General features: G+C 37.7%; 2 protein-coding genes across 4 annotated transcripts in view; one reads left to right on the top strand and one right to left on the bottom strand.

The window, feature by feature from the left end:
• cpsf1 (cleavage and polyadenylation specific factor 1) overlaps window positions 1–7,049 on the top strand; it is a 19,387-nt gene extending 12,338 nt beyond the window's left edge. For both annotated transcript variants that reach the window (XM_079880077.1, XM_079880076.1), the window contains exons 24-38: window positions 10–99; window positions 191–334; window positions 854–1,006; window positions 1,208–1,324; window positions 2,102–2,192; window positions 2,278–2,362; window positions 2,970–3,111; window positions 3,468–3,620; window positions 3,721–3,897; window positions 4,698–4,764; window positions 4,849–4,896; window positions 4,994–5,149; window positions 5,309–5,438; window positions 5,905–6,043; window positions 6,747–7,049. In XM_079880077.1, the coding sequence (XP_079736203.1) occupies window positions 10–99; window positions 191–334; window positions 854–1,006; window positions 1,208–1,324; window positions 2,102–2,192; window positions 2,278–2,362; window positions 2,970–3,111; window positions 3,468–3,620; window positions 3,721–3,897; window positions 4,698–4,764; window positions 4,849–4,896; window positions 4,994–5,149; window positions 5,309–5,438; window positions 5,905–6,043; window positions 6,747–6,794 (1,740 nt within the window). In that variant the 3' untranslated portion in view covers window positions 6,795–7,049. The remainder of the gene's footprint in view (window positions 1–9; window positions 100–190; window positions 335–853; window positions 1,007–1,207; window positions 1,325–2,101; window positions 2,193–2,277; window positions 2,363–2,969; window positions 3,112–3,467; window positions 3,621–3,720; window positions 3,898–4,697; window positions 4,765–4,848; window positions 4,897–4,993; window positions 5,150–5,308; window positions 5,439–5,904; window positions 6,044–6,746) is intronic.
• On the bottom strand, window positions 6,939–19,018 carry adck5 (aarF domain containing kinase 5). Of its 2 annotated transcripts, XM_079880081.1 has the most exons (15): window positions 18,223–19,018; window positions 16,117–16,208; window positions 15,854–16,003; window positions 15,199–15,274; window positions 14,885–15,085; window positions 13,360–13,500; window positions 13,003–13,116; window positions 12,352–12,483; window positions 11,292–11,375; window positions 11,126–11,207; window positions 10,919–10,997; window positions 10,610–10,701; window positions 9,584–9,836; window positions 9,253–9,369; window positions 6,939–8,283 (listed from the first exon to the last, which is right to left on the bottom strand). In XM_079880081.1, exons 1-15 carry the CDS (start codon window positions 18,244–18,246, stop codon window positions 8,181–8,183), a joined length of 1,740 nt encoding a protein of 579 aa, XP_079736207.1. In that variant the 5' UTR covers window positions 18,247–19,018; the 3' UTR covers window positions 6,939–8,180. The 2 variants fall into 2 exon arrangements, with proteins under 2 accessions (XP_079736207.1, XP_079736208.1); XM_079880082.1 differs by lacking the exons at window positions 16,117–16,208; window positions 18,223–19,018 and having other exon boundaries at window positions 7,460–8,283; window positions 14,885–15,080; window positions 15,854–15,970.

Raw genomic sequence — 19,018 nt, 5'->3', positions numbered from 1 at the left:
TCTTAACAGGCACATGTTGATCAAGAGCTTCTGATATATGAGGCCTTTCCATACGACCAGCAGCAAGCTCAGAGCAACCTGAAAGTGCGCTTTAAGAAGGTACAAGCCAACACTAAATACTCTCCTCTGGACATTTACTCTAATGATGCTTGAACGATGAAGAGTGGTGGCTTTGTTTTCTTCCTGTCAGATGCCTCATAACATTAACTTCAGAGAGAAGAAGTCCAAAATTAGAAAGGACAAGAAGCCTGAGGGTCAGGGAGAGGAGACTCTGGTGGTCAAGGGTCGTGTGGCCAGATTCAGATACTTCCAAGACATCTCAGGATACGCAGGGGTACGTCTGTCTGTGACTTGGTTTAAAAACTGTATATTTCTGGTCATTTTTCTTTTCTTTTTTTATCGGTGCCTTTACTTTGTGTTAAATTCTAAATGTATATAAGGTAATAAAGTTTATTTTTGTATTCTTTTCATACTATTATAGTATTTTTTTATTTTCAGTTTTTTTTTTACATTTTTTTTAATTATAATTTAATTAAATTAATTAATTTTAATAATTTAATTAATTAATTCTTGTTTCAGTTTTAGTAATTTGAGTTCTTAGTACTTAAGTACTTAGTTGCCAAGGCAAAATATCTAATATTTATATATATTTTTTTTATTTCAGCTTAATTTCAATTACCCAAAATTATTTTCAATAGTTTTTGTTAACAATGACAAAACTGCTGGCAAGTTATCAGAGCTGGCATACAATACATTGGCACCGATTTGAACAGTTTATCCAATTTTTTTCTTCCTAATGCCAAGCTTAAATTTGTAAAATAAGCACTACATATAGGTTGCCGCTATTTTTCAGGTGTTTATCTGCGGGCCGTCTCCTCACTGGATGTTGGTGACCTCTCGTGGGGCAATGCGGCTCCACCCCATGACAATAGATGGCGCTATCGAGTCCTTCTCTCCCTTTCACAATATCAACTGCCCCAAAGGATTCCTCTACTTCAACAAACAGGTACAAACAAGTTCTAAAATGTACATTAGCGTTTAGTATTGGATGTTAAATTACTTAAATGACTGTGTTATTATATTAAATAATATAATGTGTGTTTAATATTATATTAAAAGTGTTATTCATCCTCCAATGTATCAGGATATCTTGGGAAGATGATCTTGACAGGTTAAATGTGTAACTAAAGTGCATTTGCCTCTTTAGGGCGAGCTGAGGATTAGTGTGTTACCCACTTACCTCTCATACGATGCTCCCTGGCCTGTCCGCAAGATTCCACTCAGGTGTACCGTCCACTATGTGTCGTACCACATGGAATCCAAGGTAATACAAATGCTGTGGGATGTAGATAAGGAGTTCACTGAATGCAGTCATAATTTAGCATCATTTTTAAACTTTTAACTTTAAACTATCTATGACCTGTAAAGTGACAGTTCACCCACAAATCAAAATTCTGTCATCATGTACTAACTCTCATGTTTTTTCCAAACCTGTTTGACTTTCTTTCTTCGCTGGAACATAAAACTAAATATTTTGAAGAATGTTGGTAACCAAACACTTTTGGTTACCATTGACTTCCGTTGTATTGGCAAAAATACATTGGAAGTCAATAGGTACAGAAACCATTTGGTTACCAACATTCTTCAAAATATCTTTCCACAGAAAAAAGAAAGGCACAGTCACATTTATCGCCGCTCTGCGAAAGTTTTGCCATGCGAAATCCAGTAATTTCAACAAAATTCGCATTAGGGTGAAAAGGTTAGCATATTTCACTCGTGTTCTATTTAGTCGCACACAAAAGGCTGTGTTGTTGACCAACAGAAAGCTGCTTTGTTTGAAAGTTATTTCTGTGTGGCCGGTGCTTCAGGCATCGCTACTCTATTGGCAATGGACAGTGACTGGAAAATTTCGCTATTGTGACTGCATCTTTAAAATTAGGCTGGGTGTTTTTGCTGCTGTACCTTTAAGATTTCATATGTAAATGAGATCTGTTATGATTGCTCTTTGCATAAATAACAATAGTATTCAGCATTAAATGAGTGTTGCTATGTAAATGCATGCAGTCATGCGTTCATACGTGGTCCATTGTGTGTGTTTCAGGTATATGCTGTGTGCAGCAGTGTTAAAGATCAGTGCACTCGTATTCCCAGAATGACTGGAGAGGAGAAGGAGTTTGAGACCATTGAAAGAGGTGTGACACTTTGTTTGGATGTGTACATGGAGAAAGTGAATGTGTCTGATTTGATGGGGTCTTAATAGTTTAATTGTTCTCTCAGATGAGCGGTACATCCACCCTCAGCAGGACAAATTCTCCATTCAGCTTATCTCTCCGGTCAGCTGGGAGGCCATCCCAAACACACGGTGAGAACCACCTTCATGTTTCACTTAAAGGGATAGTTCACCAAAAAAATAAAAATTCTCTCAGCATTTACTCACCCTCATGTCATTCCAAACTCATAAGAGTTTTGTTCATCTTCGAAACACAAATGGAGAAATTTTTAATAAAACCTGAGAAATTTCTGTCCCTTCATTGAAAGTCCAGGTAAACACAACTTTCAAGCTTCAAAAAGTTCATAAAAATCATAAAAGTAATCCATATGAATAGTGGTTTCATTCAAGTCTTCTAAAGAGACACGATCACGTTATATGATGAACAACAGATTTAATTTAGGCTTTTATTCATATTTAAACATTGATCAACACATATACAAAGCGCACATCAATATGGTAAACAGAAGCTCAAACCTCATTGATTTTCATATGTCAAGCAAGTACAATTGAGCTTCAGTTTACTATATTTGATGTGTCTTTATGATGCATAAAGTTTTGTTTTCATTAACTTTCATTTGAAAAGAAAAGTTAAGCGAATGTCTTATTAGGTTGGAATGACATGAGGGTGAGTAAATGATGAATATCACGAAAAATAAACTGAACAGTCTGTATGATATTGTTGTACTGTCTTCGTCAGCATTGACCTGGAGGAGTGGGAGCATGTGACGTGCATGAAGACAGTGGCTCTGAAGAGTCAGGAGACTGTATCAGGGCTGAAGGGATACGTGGCCGTGGGCACGTGCCTCCTGCAGGGAGAGGAGGTCACCTGTAGGGGCAGAGTGAGTCTTCACTTACATACATCTGTAAACACTCCTGACAGGTGCAGTAAGTAGTAGTGCATTAAAGGGATAGTTCACCCAAAAATGTAAATTAGCCCATGATTTACTCACCCTCAAGTCATCCTAGGTGTATATGACATTCTTCTTTCAGACGAATACAATCAGAGTTATATTAAAAAATGTCCTGGCTCTTCCAAGCTTTATAATGTCAGTGAATGGCCATTTCTGTTTTCAAGTCCATAAAAGTGCAACATATGCAATTACGTGCAATTATATTTTTTGTTCAAATCGTGCTGCCCCTGCTTCTGTAAATCCTTTTCATCAAACTTCTGATCTGGGTTCATTCCGTCTGACAGATCCTGATTGTGGATGTGATTGAGGTCGTGCCAGAGCCCGGTCAGCCCCTCACCAAGAATAAGTTTAAAGTGCTGTATGAGAAAGAGCAGAAAGGACCTGTTACAGCTCTGTGTCACTGCAGTGGATACCTGGTGTCTGCCATCGGACAGAAGGTACCACACACGATCACGTGCTGCATCACATAAAATAGAATGCCATTTCTGTTCATTCTGTATGATGGAGTTGTGTGTGTGTGTGTGTGTGTGTGTGCAGATCTTCTTATGGAGCTTGAGGGATAATGATCTGACTGGCATGGCCTTCATCGACACGCAGCTCTACATCCATCAGATGCACAGCATCAAGAACTTCATCCTCGCTGCTGATGTCATGAAGAGCGTCTCTCTGCTGCGCTACCAGGAAGAGAGCAAGACGCTCTCGCTCGTCAGCAGGGTAACCTGTCATGAGTTTGCAGTCAAATATCAGTCAATTCCTTTTTTGATTTAGTTGGATTTAAAGGGATAGTTCACCCAAGAATGAACATGCTGTCATTTACTAGTTTCTAAACACATACGTTTCTTTTGTGGAATACAAAGTAAGTTTAACTTTTTAAACTTTTTTTAAGTTTACTTTTCATACAATCAAAATGAATGAGGATGAAAGCAGTCAAACAAAATAGCACTGTAAATTTGATCGTAAAATTCCAGAAATACACTTTAGCATACTTTAAAAAAAAGAGTACTCATTACGGAAATAATATACTTAAAAAGAATATACTTAATTGTGACCGTAGCATGTTTTCAGACACTTATTTGCATGTTATTTACAACATAATGAAAATGTATTATAGTTTACATTTAGATTTTAATAGTTAATGAACTTTACAGTGCTTTTTTTACCTACATTTATATGTAATTTCAAAATTATTTCTATTGTCTTTGACATATGGTTAAAGTATACTGCCGAATGTACTGACAGTTACTTAATGTTATTTCTATTGAAACTTGTCATTTATTTAAATATATATTTAGAAAGGCCCATCATTTTATCATTGAAAATATGCCAATTTCATTATCATGTTATCTGTAAGTCAGTTTTTTTTAAATGCACTTTTAAGATTTGAAGTACACTACAAGTGCACATTCAGTCCAGTTAAGCACACTTCTTATAAGGGTCCTCACTTGAGGAACCAGCCAGACGGAGTCAATGTGTACAGGTCTGATTGTTCCATGTTTCATTTTGTTTCATCATAGGATGCAAAGCCCCTGGAAGTTTATAGCATTGAATTTATGGTGGACAATAACCAGCTTGGCTTTCTAGGTAAGTGACTTACCATCTTCTTCTGTTTTATGCTTAAACACTCTTGTAAACGTCACTCATTTGATTTCTTAAACCCTTTCTTAGTTTCAGACAGAGACAAAAACCTGTTGGTCTACATGTACCTGCCTGAAGGTGAGTCATTTATTTAATCCTTTCTGCGATACTTTTAGACTCTGCTCTTTCCCAGTGTCCCACATCAAACGCATGTCCTTCATTGTACCATCTTTAGCCAAAGAGAGTTTCGGGGGCATGCGTTTGCTGCGACGAGCAGACTTTAACGTGGGCGCTCACGTGAACGCCTTATGGAGGATGCCATGCCGCGGAACTCTGGACACGGCCAGCAAAAAAGCGCTCACCTGGGATAACAAACACATCACCTGGTTCGGTGGGTCTCTTCACCTGCTTCTCTTGAGGCCTTTGAACACCTTCGCACCCTAGCAACCAACATCATGAAACATGATCATTGAGCCATCATTATTTTATAATTCCCAAACTAGTTAAACCAGTTCATTAGAAACCTAACTGCGATTCTGTGTCTGTGCAGCTACGTTGGACGGTGGCGTCGGCATGCTTCTGCCAATGCAGGAGAAGACGTACCGCAGACTGCTGATGTTGCAGAACGCCCTCACCACCATGCTGCCACATCATGCTGGGCTCAACCCAAAGGCCTTCAGGTACTGATTCTTCTCATTAGTTCTGCTGACGTCCTGAGAGACGCGAATCAGCGAAACCCTTCAACGTTCCAGCTTATCATCACATTACACCACTTCTTGGGATTCAACGCTTTTGACCAATGAATTTCCATTAACTTTTTAGGAATTGCTTTTAGAGATTGGGGTAGATTTCCAATTGCATCTCAGGGAATTTGTTTGCATCTCTTGAATTGTCTTTGAAACAGATTTAAACAATATTAATTAATACTTAACATTTTACAAATGAGACCCTCAATGGACAGACGTGCGAGCAAATTTTACTGTACGTGAGCATTTCATAAAAAGTCAATAAATATTTTAGGGCAGAGCATAACTAAAAAGTTATATTCAGTAAAATACATTTCCAGGCCACATTTGATATTTCTGTTGCATATTTTAGTGCACTTCTTTGTACCCTCTCAGCATTTCCTACTGTGTATTGCTGCAGGATGCTGCACTACGATCGGCGGACGTTGCAGAACGCTGTGAAGAACATTCTGGACGGAGAGCTGCTGAATAAGTACCTGTACCTCAGCACCATGGAGCGAAGCGAACTGGCCAAGAAGATCGGCACAACGTCAGACATTGTGAGTGCTGAACTCCAAGACACTCACTGTCACACTTTACCTGAGTGAGCAGTGAATGATACACCAGTGCAGGGCAGAGGAGATGACAATTATAAACAAGTGATGGAAATATATTGAATAATCATTTTATATAATTAAGCGCAGTACAGTATTTCCCACTTCTGAAATCGGAATTATGAGTTTGTCCCGTTCAAGTGTTTTGTTGTTGGAAATAGGAATCATGGAGTGCAAGGTTCATTCTTGCCTATTTCTTGGGGAAATTTAATTAAAGTCAAAATTATAGAAAATGTGTAGTTAATATCCAATGGATGTTGGATTGGATATAAATATAGCATCCCATTCATTGGCAACCATATAAACATAATTAATGCTGATAAATACATTCTAGATAGCTTGCTGATGATTCTGGAAATTCAGTAAAATAAATGCAATTTTCACTATTAGAAATGCATATAGTATGCATCAAATTTTGTTCTTATATTGAATTATTGATCTGTTAAATGATCTGTTTCCATATTTGCGGTAATTCCGGTTGCATATGAAAGGCAGCATTAAATATCAGCATCACTGAATGCCACTCGGCCAATCAAATGAGAGAACTAGACCCGTTGTTTAATGTTTGGATACTACAGTAATGACAGCAATAATCTCCACATGCTTCCTTCCTTCCTGTTCATGAGCTTTTCTGCTCTCTTTGTTTCAGATCTTGGATGATCTTCTGGAGATTGACAGAGTAACTGCTCACTTCTGAAGAGCTTCTGCTCTCTCTCAATGTATTTCGTCACCAGAAGATTCCCTTTCTGCCCGCTGTTTTATATTTCAGTGTTTTGATAGAAAATCAGAAAACTAAAATTTGTCATACTGTTGTTTTTTTTGTTGAGTGAAAGAATGAAATGCAGTAAATGGTATTGTATTTCATAGAATATTTTGTAAGTAAAAACCAAATGAAAATGAACATTCTTTGCATCTTGACATTCAGAACAGACAAACATGCGGATACTCCAGTGCTTTCAGTGTCGTCATTCTTCCCTACAGACACGGGTCCTTCTCTGTCTGCAGATAGTTTGACCACTAGAAGGGTACAACTAAGAAGCAGATTTCTCTTAGACTTCCCTTGTCAAAAACACTATAAACTGCCAAAAGAACACTATAATCCATAAATCATGTAATTTGCTTGGCAGTGTTCATAAGGGAAGAGAAAGATGGTTTTCCATTTGTTTTCTGTGTTGAAGCGGAAGTAGCGACAAATCTTTTCTTCTGTATTGTGACGTACATCCGAGTGTAATGGTTATCAAAAAAGAAGAAAAAAAAAAAAAGTAGGGCAAGGACGGAAAAAATGAATGCAAGCTTTCCAATCGAATGTGTCATACGTCACCATTCTGTCATCCAGATGATTTGATTGATTGACCCCATCTTGAGGGTGAGTAAGTGATGACAAAATGTTTATTTTTGAGTTAACTATCCAATTTCAATTGTAATGGAGACTCCAGGAGATACAAGAGCTTCAGTTTGGACTCCAAAAAAATCCAAACATTACACAAACAAAACTGAAATAATAGCCTCTTATAAATGATTTATATTCAAAATACATTGCATTGTAGATTATTACACACAATTGTTTGACAGCGCGACACCTCTCAGCTCCAACTGAATATTCGCCATCAATTTAATCAGTGAAATCCATATAAATATAAAACAACCTCGCACAATTTAACTAATTAGTAAAAAGATTTCTATAATTGCCGTTGCAATAAATTGTTAAACCTCATGAGGTAAAAGGTTTTAAGCATAAACATATACTTTGTTCAAAGTGATTTTTCCCTCCATTATTGCCACCGTTAAATGATCATCATGAACCATTTTAGTGTTTCTGAGGCTTACAGAAGAAATTAATGTAGGTCTCACAGCTTCTTGAATGAAAGAGGTCTTTTAAATGCTGGAACATCATAATTGATAAAAGCTAAATTAAAAAAGTGCTTGGCTTTCTGTGAAATGCAGCTCACCAGCGCTTATTTCAAAGCAAAAGAGAGAGAGGGGTTCCTGAGAGCCCAAGCTCAAGTGAAACTCTTTAAAAGAACAAACAGCACTGAGAGCAAAGCCATCCAACATGAGTGAAACCCGGCTCAGAGGAGATGCTTCATTTCAGAAACTGATACACGTCCTGGTCCAGTGTGATGATATTGCAGTTAGACAGCAGCTTGAGCAGAGAGTGAGTCACACTCATGAGCGCCATCTCTGACCTGGAGGAACACAGAATGACGTCTGATGCTTATTACACATAAACAATATGGCTGCCATATGGGCTAAAACCGCAAGCTTGATTCCAGTTTAATATTAGTTTCATCAAGTCATGATATGGACTAGAGTCTGAATACTGAAGCACAAAAAGAACATTTAAATATGAAGTCTGCTTATTCTCTATGTCTCTGAAGAGTGGTACAGTTTGTCCACTACACACACACTCAAGTATGCATGATGCTTGTGTTTCAGCGTCTGCCGTCTCATGAACACACAAGCTTCATCTCCAGAGCTGCTCTGAAAGTCATTTCACCATTTATGTGATAAAGCTATAATCAGATACACACAGACACTAATTGTTGTAATGAAGGTCTTCATTACAACTCACCAAAATAAAAGTTTGGTTTAATTTGAAAAAACTACAACATACTACTATACAGTAGAATGTAGAGTAGATTTAAAGTAACAATAATAAGAATAATAAAACTATTAAAACTTAAAGGAATATACATTTTAAAGTTTTAATTTTTAAAACCGTTGTTCATCACTTTGTTTGCCAAAAAATGTAAAGAACGGTTACATTTTTTCATGCTTTCATTTGATTACATGTTTTTTTTGTTGTTGTTTTTTACAATACATTTCTATTAAATTATAAATCCAGAAAAATTCAAACATCATTTAAAAACTTTAAATCACTAAATTATTAAAGTTTTATGAATCCAATTAATTAGACATGCTTTTTAATTATTCAAATTGACTCCATAAAAAAATGTATGAAAAAAAAAAAAATAATAATTTCCCCATAAATGTATTTTTTGTTAAACTTTTAATAAATAATTAAATTGTATACGTTTATGCTTTCAATTAATTAGACATGCTTTTTGATTACTGATAATTGAATTTAACTATTAAAATGGAAATTTGACTAAATAAAACAAATTTTGAGACAAAAATAAATCAGATTTCATCACCTTAAAGCGAATTCAAACTTGACACCCTCCCAAAAGGACCAGAACCAGCGGAAGACTGACAGTCTGGGAAGAATCCTGGTGTCATCGGCCAGAGTTCTGCCCCATCCTCTAACAGCACTGAAACAAAGTTACTTTATATTAAAATGATGGATAGCAGAAGGGTGAACAAGATCAAAATTCTAAACAGAACCATAAATACGAAAGCTTACATGGGGCAGCAGTTATTCTACAGTATTCAAGAAGGAATAGGACAATGAAAAGAATATAAAAACAAAGATTTTTGGGTCAATACTAGAGCCTAGCAGGTGCTAGTCTTTTCCTAGTCCCCTACCACTTGGCCATGATGAAGTAGCGGTCGACTGGAGCTCCCAGAGTGATGTTGATGCAGCGGACCGTGTTAATGTTCCTGAACACCAGCAGCATGGGTCGCGGCATAGACTTCAACACCTGCATGATTTGATCGAAGCGGTTCATGGCCATGTCGCGCATGTACGACGTCTCCTCTCGAGTCAGGATGTTACCCAGGCCCATTTTCCACATGTTGATTGGCCGCTGCAGAAGCATCTCACTGAACAGGAAGTATTCTGGGAAGGTCCAGTGAGACGCAATGAATATGATAATATCAAAATACTTTTTAATAGGGGTGTAACAATATATCGCAATACAAAAATGCAACAATATGTATCGTGGATAGTTCACCCAAAAATTTTAGTTTACAGAGTTTTGGTGTCAGTACTACATTAAACTACCGTACTATATATATTGTTGAATATAACATATAATAATGCAATGGGGGAATGTTTGTGGGTCCTTATAACGCCAAATGTCTTATGTTACCAGTAAAAAGTGGCCAATGTTATTTTTAATATATCTAGTCAGTGACAGAGTGCAAGCATATTTGTCTAAAAATAATTCTGTATTTTTAGCTTCAGAATCATGAATATTTGTATTCTGGTGTCACTATTGTCCTGTGCATTGGGTTACCAGCACCAAGTCCAAGCTTATTCATTTCCACTAATAAACACCAAATTTAGCATTTTAATCAACAGTACATTTTTTGTTAACCTTCTACTATATGTCTTGGAGTATCGCAATAATATCATATCTTGAGTTCAGTATCGTGATATGTATCGAATCGTGACATGAGGGTATCGTTACACCCCTACTTTTTAAAAACAGTAATGTGAAATATTATTACAATTATACAATTACAATTGTAATATATTTTAAAATGTAATTTATTCCTGTGATATAACAAACATTTTCAAGTAGTTTCAGTTATCAGAATTTAAATAGTATACATATTAACTACATAACAACTGCCTTTTGTCAATTTTGTAAGAAAAAACTGCTTTACCTTTGACCCCGAGCTGATTTGCATATTTCTTCATGCCGGCTTCATCCCGCAGGATTATGGATCGCCACAGCTGACACAGAGCCGCTCTGTCACTGAGAGAGAGAGAGAGAGAGAGAGAGAGAGAGAGAGAGAGAGAGAGAGAGAGAGAGAGAGAGAGAGAGAGAGAGAGAGAGAGAGAGAGAGAGAGAGAGAGAGAGAGAGAGAGAGAGAGAGAGAGAGAGAGAGAGAGAGAGAGAGAGAGAGAGAGAGAGTCACCTTCTGTTTCACGTTGATTCCAGTGACTGTAGTGTTTGTTTCTCATGTTCTCACCTTTTACTGAGGTTTTCATACAGCCCATGATCCAACAGGACTAACTCAGCTTTTTTATCTGGACCTCTTCTTACCAGTACTAAAATGAGCAATATTTCACATGGGCGACACTCATGAAGGAACGTCTGGGTCATAATTTTGAGCATCATTATATGTATTCATTCATTCCCAATAAGAAACAGAGCCATATAATGACAGTAATCTCACCATTTCCAGGATGAGGATCAGCGTGAATAAAGCCGGTGTAAAAGATCTGCTCTGCGAATGTACGGACGAGTTTATCAGCTGCCTGAAACACAGCCAGAGGAAATGATGGACATTTAATGGATGTGATGTAAGCCAGTTCATTTAGAACAGATGGCATTGAACTCACGTCTTTCAGACTCAGTCCCTGACGCTGAATCTCCTCCACGTCGTTGATTTTGCATCCATCACAGAACTCTGCTGTGAGGACTCTCTACATGGGCACAAACTCATAGTTAGTATCCATTTACACTACCAGTCAAACGTTTTGGATCGGTAAGATTTGTAATGTTTTTAAAAGAGGTCTCTTCTGCTCACCAAGGCTGCATTTATTTGATTAAAAATACAAAAATGTATTAATTAACAATACAGTAATATTGTTAAATATTATGACAATTTAAAATGACTATTTTCTATATTTTAAAATGTAATTTATTCCTGTGATCAAAGCTGAATTTTCAGCATCATTACTCCAGTATTCAGTGTCACATGATCATTCTAATATGCGGATTTGATGCAACAAAAAAAACATTAATTATTATTATCAATGTTGAAAACAGTTGTGTACAATTTTTTCCAGTATTCGTTGATTAATAGAAAGTTCAAAAGAACAGCATTTATTTGAAATAGAATCTTTTGTAACATTATAAATGTCTTTACTGTAACTTTTGATCAATTTAATTCCTCCTTGATGTATAAAAGTATTGATTTCTTTTATTTTCCACCCCCAAAACTAAAATAAATATTCTTACTGACCCCAAACTTTTGAATGGTAGTGTTAATAAAGCTTTCTATTTCAGATGAATGTTGTTCAGACTTTTTGACATTCTATTCATTAAAGAATCCTGAAATAAAAATGTAAATAACTGTTTTCAACATTGATAATAATCATAAATGTTTCTTGAGCATCAAATCACCATATTAGAATGATTTCTGAAGGATCATGTGACACTGAAGACTGGAGTAATGATGCTGAAAATTGTAAATAAATTACACTTCACTATATATTCACATAGAAACAGCTGTTTTAAATTGTAATAATATTTCACAATATTACGTTTTTTTTGTGTATTTTTAATCAAATAAATGCAGCCTTGCAAAATCATACCGATACAAACCTTTTGACTGGTAGAGTATGTGTGAAAGCTGGAGACCAAAGAAAGACTTCACCGTCACATGAAGATTCTCACCTTGCTGGTCAGATCCCAGAATACTTTGGGCACGACTATAAACTTAAAATGCTTGAGTTCCTCTGCACAACGTTCAGAATTCCTGCCTTCATTCTCAAAATCCAGCTCTTGCGCCAGCGTTCCTTTCAAGTCCTACCAGCATCATGGAGAAAAATAAAGAAGCGATGAGAGATTGTTTCCATCCGCCTTGACCTGACTGCATTATCTACTACAATACACGGATCCATTCAGAATTACTAAACACAGCAGCATACACATGACAGATAAAACATTATCCTGAATGTGTGTGGAAACAACGTTAATGTACTGAAATGTGTCGATGCATAAATACAATGTGCGATCAGTGCGTCGAGAGTGCACATACACGGTTTGTTTGCGCATCGATAACTCACGTGTGTTGTACATCACCGCAGACGTATTTAACTTGATTACAATCCGCATCCATCAAAACTTTACTAGCGAGACTCTGGTTTACTACCCTGGAAATCCAGAGTTCTCGTGAGAGCACAAATTGAATTTGCTCAGCGAGTTACTCTGGTGTCGAGTAATGATGCTCATTAAATATGCCCCTCGGTCTGAGCGGCACCAATCACATCGGGTTATCTGATATAGGCGGGCCAGAGGCGAGCTAAAGATATTTCACGCACTGACCTGCAAGACCCAGCGGAAGCCAAAGCTGGGGTGCATAGACTTCACTATGTCCAGCAAAATCTCCAGAGTCCTGATATCTCCATCAAAGCGATCCCTGAGGTCAATATACTGCACCTGAACAACACACATCGACAGATCCTCGTAACGACATAAATGCATCAATAACCACTGGATCATCTCTTCATACTGTTCGTATATCACCTGTTCATGCAAATACTGGAAAAAAAAGTACAATACTGCACTGGACTATCAAATCACGTTAAACCAATTAAAATATCATCTATCAAACTGATGAATCAAGTAAAATGCACATAAACTGTATTTTAACAACATTCATCATGTGCAGCCCTAACACACCTTTACAGCCACAGGTGTCCCATCATGCAGTTCGGCCTTGTGTACTTGTGCCAGACTCGCAGCAGCCACAGGCTCATAGTCAAACATCCTGAACATTTTATCTGGAGTCATGCTGAAGTCCTCCTGGAATAAAGCGTCTACCTAGAACAACATGGATCGAGATGGATTTGATATAAAAGTGATAAATATATAGAGAGCTAGATAGATAGAGATTCCAGCTGAATCTTAAAGGACAAGTTCGGTATTTTACACTTAAAGTCCTGTTTACAGATCGTTTCTGATGAAATAGAACGGTTAAGATTAAATTTTGGACAAATGCTGCTGTCCCGAGAATTTTAGGTTTCTTTTGCTTTCCCCCCCCCCACCAGTAGACTGGGTGTATAGGTGCACTCGAACACTCCTTCCTAAAACACATTAAACTTTCGTTTAAAAAGACGTGAAACTCACCGAGTGGTCAGGGGTGTTCACTGATATGCTCACACAAAAATCGCTGCAAAATATGCTTTCCAACAGGTGTTTTACCATTCGTTGTAAAACTGTGGAGCTATTTTTCCAAACGTCTCACACCCGTAGATTCTTCCGTTGAGAGCTTGAATAATAGACACTCCAGCCCAGTTGGTGGCGATAATGCACCTTTGCAAGCAAACCACTGGCATTTCATTGTTTGCGATCCGCCGTAAAAAAAAAACACGAAGAAGAAGAAGAAAACAACTTCAGTTTCCGGCGCGGAGTAATACTGTACCTCACAGCACATCCAATGCAAGTCAATGGAGTTGGACAAAAACTACGATAAAACCTGTTGGAAAGCATCTTTTGCAGCGATTTTTGTGTGAGCATATCAGTGGACACCCCTGACCACTCGGTGAGTTTCACGTCTTTGTAAACGAAAGTTTAATGCGTTTTAGGAAGGAGTGTTCGAGTGCACCTATACACCCAGTCTACTGGTCGGGGGGAAAGCGAAAGAAACCTAAAATTCTCGGGACAGCAGCATTTGTCCAAATTTTAATCTTAACCGTTCTATTTCATCAGAAACGATCTGTAAACAGGGCTTTAAGTGTAAAATACCGAACTTGTCCTTTAATGTGTTCTGCTTCTTAAAGGCACACTATACAGTTTCCGTTTTTCTCAAACAGCGACCTCTAGAGTCACTGTGGAGTACTTGTATTTAACGTTACTGTCGTCAATACCACTCACGCAGAGCCGTCTCTGCACTCTTCCGACCGCGCTTTCTTCGTCGACTCTGCCATGATTCGCGTCTGAAATGCGTGCTAGTGTCTTCCATAGAGGCTGCTTCATATGTTGTAGATGTATGTGACGTTGTGCCGTAAAGCAATTCGTGATTCTCGCAAGATTTGTCGGGACACCACCTTTTTTTTTTACCAGCGGCGTCCACCCCCCCCCACCCCCCCCCCCCGATCGGGATGATTCGCCCTACTACGAGTTCGCTTACCATCGAAATGACTTCGAAGCGGTTATATTAAGGTACAAATCTTGCATAGTGTGCCTTTAACCTGAAGCTGCTCACCTCTTTGTATCTTCTGTTGAGCGCTTTATCCTCCAGCACATGCAGGGTGCGGATGTACTCTGGAGGTAGAAGATGGTTGAATGCACACAGCCCCTGTCCCAGCTTAATATACAGACCTCCGTTCCGGATTGCCCCGTCTACCATATTACTGGCTGCTCTCTGATGACACGCTGACATGAGCTCCTCGTACTCTGGACTGCTCTGGCGACAGGGACGGAAACAGAGTTTAGAGCTCACAGTGTTTGGCATTTTTACTGTTTACTTGGTTTTATAACAATGTTTTGCACTGGATATATACGGGAGTATAAACCTACCTCATCCAAACCACGCAGAACAATGTTGGATGTCCACCAGTAATCTGCTGATATCATCAGCCCGACATAGATAGACCTGACGTGACACAGAATCAGACATCTCAATTTCAGCCACGATACAGGCATGTCAAAACCAAAAGCAAAATCTGACATCTAGAGATCAGAGAGTCTGATGGGGAAGTTTAAGGTTGGTAAGATGTTTTTGAAAAAAAGTCTCATACTCACAAAGACTGCTTTTATCAGATCAGAAATAAAGAAAAAACAGCAATACTGTGAAATATTATTACAATTTGAAATAACCGTTTGCAAAACGAATATATTGTACAACTTTAAATGTATTCCTGTGATGTCAAAGCTGAATTTTCAGCATTACTACATTATTATTACTGAATTTTCAGCATTTGCTGCTTCATATTTTTGTGGAAAAGTAAATTAATTGATAAACAGAAAGTTAAAAAGAATATCATTTATTTGAAACTGAAATCTTTTGTAACACTATAAATGTCTTTATTTTGATCAATTTATTGCACTCTTGCTGAATAAGTCTTAATTTCTTTAAAAACAAATACTGACCTTTTGAATGGTAGTGTATATAACAGAATTTAATATTAGCAAAGCAGATTTCTGGTATTACAAGATTATTAAAGAGCTTGACCTGCAGAAGCGGCCGACTCCCTCTGCTAGTATCTTCATCTTCCTCCTCTCTCTGGGCTCTGAGACCACATATCGCACCCCGACCACGAGCGGCACCCCCGCCGAGACGCCAAACAACAGCTTCCTAAAGAGCCTGTGACTCTTTACAACTCTAGAGGAACAGAACACAATCCAAAAATCTTGTTCATATAGCTACTATAACATCCAGAGTGTTTTTTTCACCCTTAAAATGAAGTCAGACCCCATAAAGCAAACGAAACCCACCTGAGTGAGGAGAAGAACTTCTGATGTTCTTGTGGACCTATGAGCTGAGGACACCTCCGTAACAGAGACATATGACGCCGACACAGCCTTAACTGAAGACGAAGACAATACAAATTAAACACCAGTCAAACGGCAAGTTCACTCAGGTAATGTGTTACATGTTGAGAGACCAACAAACATAATAATTTAGGCAAAATTTGCATTTAGTATGTCTCTATGGACACATATTATTAGATTTTGAAGGAATTGTGGAAAGAAAATTTCAATTTTACTACTGCTAGCATGTCAAAATATCTCGGAGATGATCTGTGAGGTGTGTTTTCATACAAATCAAGTGACTTTTGTTGCTATGGCGCCTATACAATACAGATTGTTTCAAAGCAGCTTCACAGTAATAAACAGGAAAATAATGATCAATGATGCAAACTTTATCATCAAATATGGGGCCAGTTCAAATTCAGCTGTAAAGCAGCTCTACAGAAGACAATAGCGTCGTTATTCAGCTAAATTCAGTTCAGTTTGTACACTGCAACACAAGAGTTTCCCCATCAAGGCCGTGCGGGAAATGTGAAAGCAGGGGGAATGTTTATAGAAGCAGGGAACAAAATGTTTTTACTCAGACGGGTTGATTTGTGGACAGGTCAGGGATGTATGATAAACAACAGCCCATCAATAGCCCCCCGTTCTCTTACACACAACTGCACAAGTCGGCAAAATCTCTGTGAGCCAATGTTCCAAACAGAGAGCTTCTGTCCAAGAAAGAGACTTTAAATCAATCCCTTTCCAAAAATGTTCTAGGTAACAACAGATCCAGTCTAAATACTATAGTAACCCTGACAAAAGTACCATGACAGTGCCATGGTATCAGAAGTACATGAATGAAAGCACATTTTCAGGATTGATAGGCAAATTACACTATTCACGTACCCTGGTAATGACATGCCACAACAAAGTACTTAAAAAACACCATGGTACTACTGCGTTGCATAGCCAAAATATGTGGGATTGCTATGGCACATGTAAAAGACACAATTAAATGAAACACAGTAGTACCATGGTACTTTTTTTGTTATGTGTAGCAGTAGTTCTCAACCTTCTTTACTCATTGTCCACTACAAAATCCCACGATTTGTATAGTTTTTGTATAGAATAATAAGGATTTTTAAAACTATTTTTAATGACAATTTCTACCCAATCAAATATTTTAGAGCTTGACATAGCTAGAAAAAGATAGCCTATGTTATTTATGAAAAAATGGCCATGGAGAATGTCTCTTGCTGCAACATTTCTTCTCTTTGATGTCGTGTTTGCAGAACAACCTGACACTCACACGACATCCCAGCAATAGCAAACCATAGGAAACTTAATAAACTAATGTCGCGCCCTACATTTTTTCTTGTTCGAGAAGCCGTTTCACTCTGATATTTGTCACAATAGAGAAGAAAATACTATCGCAACTTCGATTACATGCCGACTTTAAATCATTGTAAGTCATCTTGAGGCCCCCTAGTGGGCCCCAGTCCCCTCCTGGTTGAGAAGCACTGCACTACAGACAGTGTTACCATTGTAAAACTTGGCATTAGCAAAGTCCCTTTAAGTCTATGGTATTAGTCACCATTGTCATCAAAAATTAAATTCATCATAATGAAGCTTCTGAACTTGTTACAATAGTAAACGGTAACAATGCTATTTAAACTATGGCTACCATGGTAATGTTTTGCAAGGGTGCTGTCAAGTGCCACCACTGCAGGACAGGCATTCTTTCTTATACTTCTATTCTTATACTTGGACATAACAATTAGTCTTTAGTTTGGGATTTAAGGCTTACAGTGATAAAGAACAATGCATGCTTTGACATTTCCTCTGGCTTTGACTGCTGATTCAGGATCAGACATGCACTTCCAGACTGGATAATGACATGGAATATATCTTCCATTTAAATGCATCTCTATTAAATCTTGAAGTGTGAAATCGAAATACAGTGACCTTTTGTTTCATAGAGAATCTGACAGTATCATACTGATCAGGCAGCTCGAGCGCATAAGCAACTCACTGATCGATTGAACAACAGCAGAAGTGAGCGGCTAACGACGATGTTGCGCTTACCGATCTAAATGTCTCTGCCGCCATGTGTCCGGTCCGGTCGGGCTGATGATGATCGCATGAGTGACTGTCCTCATGCAGTCATGCAGACACTTCCTCGCGCTTCAAGATCACGCACGCTTGTAGTTTGATTGGACAGTTGGGAAAGAGCCTGCTGTGACATCATCAGTCACGTGACAGTGGTCTGACGCGACATCGTACTCCCCTCATAAAAATTAGATTTTCAAAAAACTTAAGCATTCAAATTCAATACAACTAAATAATGAACAAATATTAACATACAGAAAAAAATGCTAAATAAAAATATGTTTACGTGAAGTGCAGTGTATGCCTTTAATTAAAGGGACAGTACACAGAATTACAAAAATAAATAAACCTACATACGTGTTTTATATATACGTAAACTTAAACTAAATTTAAACTAAGTTTAAATAAAAAGAGTAAGTTAAATTAATCGGGAAAGATGACTCTACTTCATTTTCTTTACTTTGGAGTAATTCTCTCCAGTGTTTCAGAATATTGATAATATTTAGATTTAGAACCGTTCAAAATGGCAACACTTGTATTGATTAAATAAAGTACACCTTAAAAGCACCGCTTTGGATAGAAAGGTCTACCAAATGCATACATGAAAAGATATAACAGATGCATTCCTCTTCGATCATATTTTGAATAAATGATTTAGTGATGATGTAAATCCAGCTTTGAAATTCAACCGAAGTAAAAACAAAAGTGAAAATATACCCAAACCAAAATGTTTAGACGTTGCGATGACGCGCTGCTTAATCCCTTGACAGAT

This window comes from Squalius cephalus (genome assembly GCF_949319135.1).
Source record: "Squalius cephalus genome assembly, chromosome: 8".
Lineage (NCBI taxonomy): Eukaryota > Metazoa > Chordata > Actinopteri > Cypriniformes > Leuciscidae > Squalius > Squalius cephalus.
The sequence above is the reverse complement of the archived record's forward strand: the minus strand, read 5'-3'. Positions and strand labels throughout refer to the sequence as shown.

Coding starts and splice junctions, on each gene's coding strand:
- adck5 (XM_079880081.1), bottom strand. CDS start 18,246: ATGGCGGCAGAGACATTTAGATCG. Junction 16,209..18,222: donor CGGCAGAGACATTTAGATCG/GTAAGCGCAACA, acceptor CTTCGTCTTCAG/TTAAGGCTGTGTCGGCGTCA. Junction 11,376..12,351: donor TCTGGGATCTGACCAGCAAG/GTGAGAATCTTC, acceptor GTGCCCATGTAG/AGAGTCCTCACAGCAGAGTT.